Genomic DNA, 5,093 nt, shown 5'->3' with positions numbered 1-5,093 from the left:
AAATAATTTTATATTTAAATCTTTCATATAAAAATATATTTTTATTTATAAATTATGTTTGAGTAAAATAAGATAAATATATTTTTTTGTTTATTTATTATGTAAAAAACAACTTTTTTTAAAAAAGATATAAATTGTAGCTTCTCAAAAAATATGTTTTTATTTTTTTATATTTTTAGTGTTTTTACTTTTACTATTAAAAATTTGTCAAACACACTAATAACTAAAAAAAATGATCCTTTTTTATTGAAAAAAATATTTTTTTATCGATTTAATGGTGCTCAAACAAGCACTAATACGACGATATGTAACTAGATGCACATAAAATTTATTTATACTATAGCGTGTTAAAATTAAATTCCAATAATAATTAATAATCCATGGAAAATAAATTAAAAAGCAAAAAATCGAAAGTAGAAACTCAAATTACAAATAGTTTTGACCTTCATTTTTGGATTATAGTATTACAACAACATTAAGTGAGGAGGAAGAACATCATCATCAAACTGAAGTTATTGAAACCTCAATATGCTGTCTCAAGAAGTTCCCTGCACATTTGTTACTTCTTGATCCATTTTGTTGATAACTTCGTTTCTTTCTTGATGATCCATGTTCATACTTTGTTCATAACAGCTCACTATTTTCTTATCTAACTCATAATATTCTTCCATTTTATTCAATCGCTTCAAATCAAGATCGATAAAATACACCTAAACAAAGAGCAAATCACAACTAAACTAAGTATTCAATGTCAAGCATAACTTTAATCATTTTCCATATATGAACATATAAATAACAGAATTAATGTACTTTTATAGTTTTATGTAGTTGTAAATTATTTTTGCCTTTTTCTTTAGATAGGGAAATCTTTTTTTTATTGAAATGAATTCAGAATAGTAAAAAATTAAACCAAGAATGACAAATGTAAAGTGCTGTTTACCTTAAAATCAACGGCTTGGTTAGTTGACTCAAGATATATGTTATTGTATATAGATGACGAATCCTCCTTTGTCCTTTGCTATAAGGTAGTTCTTCACAATTCTCAAACTTTCATCCAATGAAGCCGAATGAAAAGACTTGTACCGTTTTGCCTGCTCTTCATTCAATTCTGTACATGCCATGCATATTGAGAAATAATGTTATAATATGCATGGATGGCTCCTTCTATGTCGAAATTGTCGAACTTCTGAACCTCAAGGAGCTGATCAAGGACTCTTTATCGGCATCAACGACAGACTACAGCCTTTCCTCAAATGCTTGAGCCATGTGCGAATCTGTTTTCCTTGTGCCACCTCCCAGTCCTCCGAGTATGAGAAAGCCATTCAAAAATACACGAAAATTGTTCTGAGGAGTAATAAAGAGATCCTTGGTAGCCTTACGAATCCTCTCTTTAGATCCCAAGAATAGATCAAGTGGATTGTATTGACTTAGCTCTGATATCTGCAAGCATATTTTTAACTTAAAACCAAAAAAAAGGAAATAGCATTGAGTCCTAAATCACCATGAAAAGTTAACTTTTGTGTGCTATACTGCGCCTTGATGCAACTTCAGAGCTTGATGCATTTCAAATCGAGTTACTCTTCAGATAGAAATCTAGATTGAGGAAGAAATCCCCATTTGGGCTGATTTTTTAAAAAGTAGTTTAAATTGTTACAAGCAGGGTAAAACAAGGGGCGAAAAATGTAAAAGCAGCTAGATTAGTGGGAAAAGATTGAACCTAAGAATAATAATATATGAACATAATGGAAACAGAAATGCAGGGCTTCGATCCTTGGCTATCTGAAATGAAAACAAGGAACAGAATTTCAAATTGGTAATAAGCCTATGTACAAATGTCTTCTCAGCAAGATAATGTTATATTGTTCTAAATTCTAATACTTAAATTTTTTTTTTCTTTTCAACAAATTAACCGAAATAGGGGAGAAAAAAAATCCAGTACCATGAGAGAACACAGAATGATCAGACATAAAAAGACCAAAATCACATTGTTTATCAATCTGGGCAGCATTGACTCGCCACACAGGACGTTGGCTAATAAAACAATCTTTTCAATTAATTCAAGGAATTTCCTAGACACCAAAACATGCACCTAACAAAATATCAAAGCACTGTATTAAGATATCCCTAATCATTAACTTTCTCATGCCATAATTAACCACAGTATCATAGAAACTCTTATTACTAGCAAAACCCATTTTTTTCAACAGTAAAATTAGTCAGAATATAGTACTGAAAGAAACAAAAACTACACAATGAAACAAACAATGCTGGAGCAACAATTACATTTATGTGATACATACTCCAGCACCAACATACTTAGAACCAAGCAATGGCATCATAACATGCTCACATATAGTTGGTCGATGATATCCTTTTCTGAAGAGGAAACAAGTTCATTCACATCTTTCCAAAGCAGAAGTTCATTCTAAATGAAACAATATTATTTGCTTGTTTAAAATTCCTAGGCATTGATGGAAATTGGAAACACTGAATAAGTTCAGTTTACGGATATGCAACAATAACCCGCAATAACTAGGAGATCAAAGTTGTAGCATCAACCAACAAAGTAAAAAAGTTAAGTCCTAAAGCTTTTCTCAACGGTAATGTTACTGTAGTGTCGTCTCCTGCAAGCTCATGTTCTCCAATGCTGAATTTGGTGCCTCTAAGGTTGCATTAGCCACAAGATTTCCATCCTTAATCTTGACAGGGCTAACCTCAGAGAGAAGGTCCAAGCATGGTGGTGTTTCCCATGGCAATCGTCCTTCAGATACCTCTTGAACCATGGAGTAACCCTTACAATATCCCAAAAGAAATTGTTCAGTGACATCACTTGGATCATAAGCAAAAAGCTCATATTTGACCGGATTATAAGCTGAGAAGGCCTGCATCATCTCAATCAAACAATTTAACAAATCAAGATGGACATCAATCAATTGTACTAAGAAAAGATCAACTGAAAAGGTAGATGATTATACATACAGGATATCTAGGTGATGATGAGGATGATTCAACAGATTGGGGACGAGGAAACTTCGATTTCAAGTAGGGAAACTGACGGATTATCATATTGATGTAGAATTCTGACAAGTCAGTCGTGCCAGATGCCAGGCCAGACTCGCACGCGGTCAGTCGAGAGAGACAACGTGAAGCATCATTTAAGGCGTCCATGGCAAGGCGAAGGCCATGGATGGTGGTGAGATCGCAGGAGAGAGCAATGCGGGTGCAGAGGGATCCGAGGTTGAAGAGAACAGAGGCCTTCTCCAAATGGATGTTATGCTGAGAAGAGTGCTGATGAGGGATGATGGCATCGTACCAAACAAAGATAGGTGGGTTGGGTGAGGCATTCATAGGGAAGAAAGGCTCAATCATGCAAAGGTATTTCAAATAAAGGATGAGGCAGTCACGGCGAAGGGGTAGCGAAAGGTCATCACGCAGCATCTCATTGCGCAATTTGTGTAGCATTTGGAGAAGGCCTTCTACTCTGTTTGCCACGCTCTCAGAGTATTTGAGGACAAAGTAACTGCGCAGGGCTCATAGAGATTCAAGGGTCAGTCTTCTTCAAAGGAAGGAATCCAAGAATATCCGACAAGGACGAAGAAGAAAACGAATCTGTTGGATAAGGAGGAGGCATATCCCATGGGTAAGCCACCAACTTTCCATCCTTCATAATCTTGAAAGGATTGTACTCGGAGAGGATGAGGTCAACGTACATTCGGGTTTGTATGTCGTATAGCTGGGTTTTCCTCGAGCAAATCTCTCTAACTAATATCTCAGTGACACATTCTGCATCATGATCAAGAGCACAAGATTCGACCCTTGAATAAACATGAGGTCGCTCGGATTGGGGTAGGATGGATGATTCCCTCTGACGAGCCTCCGCGTATAAGAATGCCACCTTCTGGTAAAAACGAGTTAACCAGGTCCGGTCAAAAGAGCGCAAATGTTTCCGTGCAGCCGAATCATTCCTTATCGTTGCATACGCTCTACGATGAAGCTCATAAACCTACATCATCATCATCATCATCAATTCATCATCATTAGAATGAAAAATAAGTGTAAAATCATCAATCAAGAGTGAAGACTGACCGATATAAACGCTAGGGCACATCGGTGTTGTTGGAAAGCGTAACTGGCGTCGTTTTTGTTGAGGAGTTCGTGTAATTCGAGCTCGGAAGCCTGAGTGGAGAAGAGGAGGTGCAGAAAATCGGCGAAGAGGAGAGTTAAATCGAGGGTGGCGGAGACCACGTCCTTGGCAAAAACCTGCCCGAGTTTGCGGAAGAAATTGGCGGCAACTTTGAAGGCTTCGATTGCAAGGTGACGGCCAAGGGCGGTGGTACGGTCGCAAGAGGCAGCAATCTGGCTGTAGATGGCTCCGAGGTTGAAGACAACAGCGGCCTTCTCCAATTGGATGTCGTTGCTCTGTGAGGAGACCCCATCTTTATGGTCAGGTTTGAAGGCGTCGTACCAGACAAAGACGATGGGGTCGGCGTCGGAAGAGATAGAGGTGAAGAGTGGCTCAACCATGGAAAGGCATTTGAAGTAATGGATGAGGCAGTCACGTTGCATGGGAAGGGAGAGGTCTGCTCTACGCTCCACCATGTCCCTGCGGCATTTGTTTAGGGTTTCGAAAACGCTTTCAACTTTTTGTGCATCGCTCTCCGAATATTTTGAGGCTACCAACTTACGTAACGGCAGGTACAGCTCCACCGGATCAGTCTTCTTCAATGGGATTGACAGCACCCCATCATCGTTGTTCATGGCGACGTCAATGATACAATTAGGAACCCAGAATTGGAATTGGATTTGCGCTTTTTGAATTTGATAGTTTTTTTAAATGTGAACGGTTAGCAGTATTTCTTAATTTATTTCTTCTAATGTTTTGTTAATATTTTTAGTTTATTTTTTTAATTTATTAAATCAAGTTTATTGTGTGTATTAATTAATTAATTAGTTAGTAAATAATAAATCTTCGAATAAAATACATAATTGATATATTTTTAATTAATAATTAAATTAAATTAAATCAAATTATATATATTGAGTCAAACTCAAATTATGTGAATTAAGGACTAAATTAAAATAAGATGATTTTT

The 5,093-nt window shown here is 36.6% G+C and overlaps 2 protein-coding genes and 1 pseudogene across 2 annotated transcripts; all 3 read right to left on the bottom strand.

Annotated features, from left to right (window-relative positions):
- Positions 1 to 384: 384 nt before the first annotated feature.
- Positions 385 to 2,425, bottom strand: LOC107493026 (inositol-pentakisphosphate 2-kinase-like; annotated as a pseudogene).
- Positions 2,426 to 2,430: 5 nt separating this feature from the next.
- On the bottom strand, positions 2,431 to 3,548 carry LOC127739726 (vacuolar-sorting protein BRO1). The gene is made up of 2 exons (XM_052263431.1): positions 2,980 to 3,548; positions 2,431 to 2,882 (listed from the first exon to the last, which is right to left on the bottom strand). The coding sequence occupies exons 1-2, from the start codon at positions 3,460 to 3,462 to the stop codon at positions 2,607 to 2,609; spliced, it is 759 nt and encodes a 252-aa protein (XP_052119391.1). The 5' UTR covers positions 3,463 to 3,548; the 3' UTR covers positions 2,431 to 2,606.
- On the bottom strand, positions 3,542 to 4,806 carry LOC107493075 (vacuolar-sorting protein BRO1). Its single transcript, XM_016114152.3, has 2 exons — positions 4,087 to 4,806; positions 3,542 to 4,003 (listed from the first exon to the last, which is right to left on the bottom strand). Exons 1-2 carry the CDS (start codon positions 4,756 to 4,758, stop codon positions 3,542 to 3,544), a joined length of 1,134 nt encoding a protein of 377 aa, XP_015969638.2. The 5' UTR covers positions 4,759 to 4,806.
- Between the last annotated feature and the right edge of the window lie 287 nt (positions 4,807 to 5,093).

Source organism: Arachis duranensis, chromosome 6 (assembly GCF_000817695.3).
Source record: "Arachis duranensis cultivar V14167 chromosome 6, aradu.V14167.gnm2.J7QH, whole genome shotgun sequence".
NCBI classification, from domain to species: domain Eukaryota; kingdom Viridiplantae; phylum Streptophyta; class Magnoliopsida; order Fabales; family Fabaceae; genus Arachis; species Arachis duranensis.
The sequence above is the reverse complement of the archived record's forward strand: the minus strand, read 5'-3'. Positions and strand labels throughout refer to the sequence as shown.

Excerpts from the sequence above, each read along its gene's own strand:
- LOC127739726 (XM_052263431.1), bottom strand. The coding sequence starts at position 3,462 with ATGCTACACAAATTGCGCAATGAGATGCTGCGTGATGACCTTTCGCTA. Across the intron at positions 2,883-2,979 it reads CATCATCACCTAGATATCCT|GCCTTCTCAGCTTATAATCC; the intron begins GTATGTATAATC and ends GAGATGATGCAG.
- LOC107493075 (XM_016114152.3), bottom strand. The coding sequence starts at position 4,758 with ATGAACAACGATGATGGGGTGCTGTCAATCCCATTGAAGAAGACTGAT. Across the intron at positions 4,004-4,086 it reads GTGCCCTAGCGTTTATATCG|GTTTATGAGCTTCATCGTAG; the intron begins GTCAGTCTTCAC and ends ATGATGATGTAG.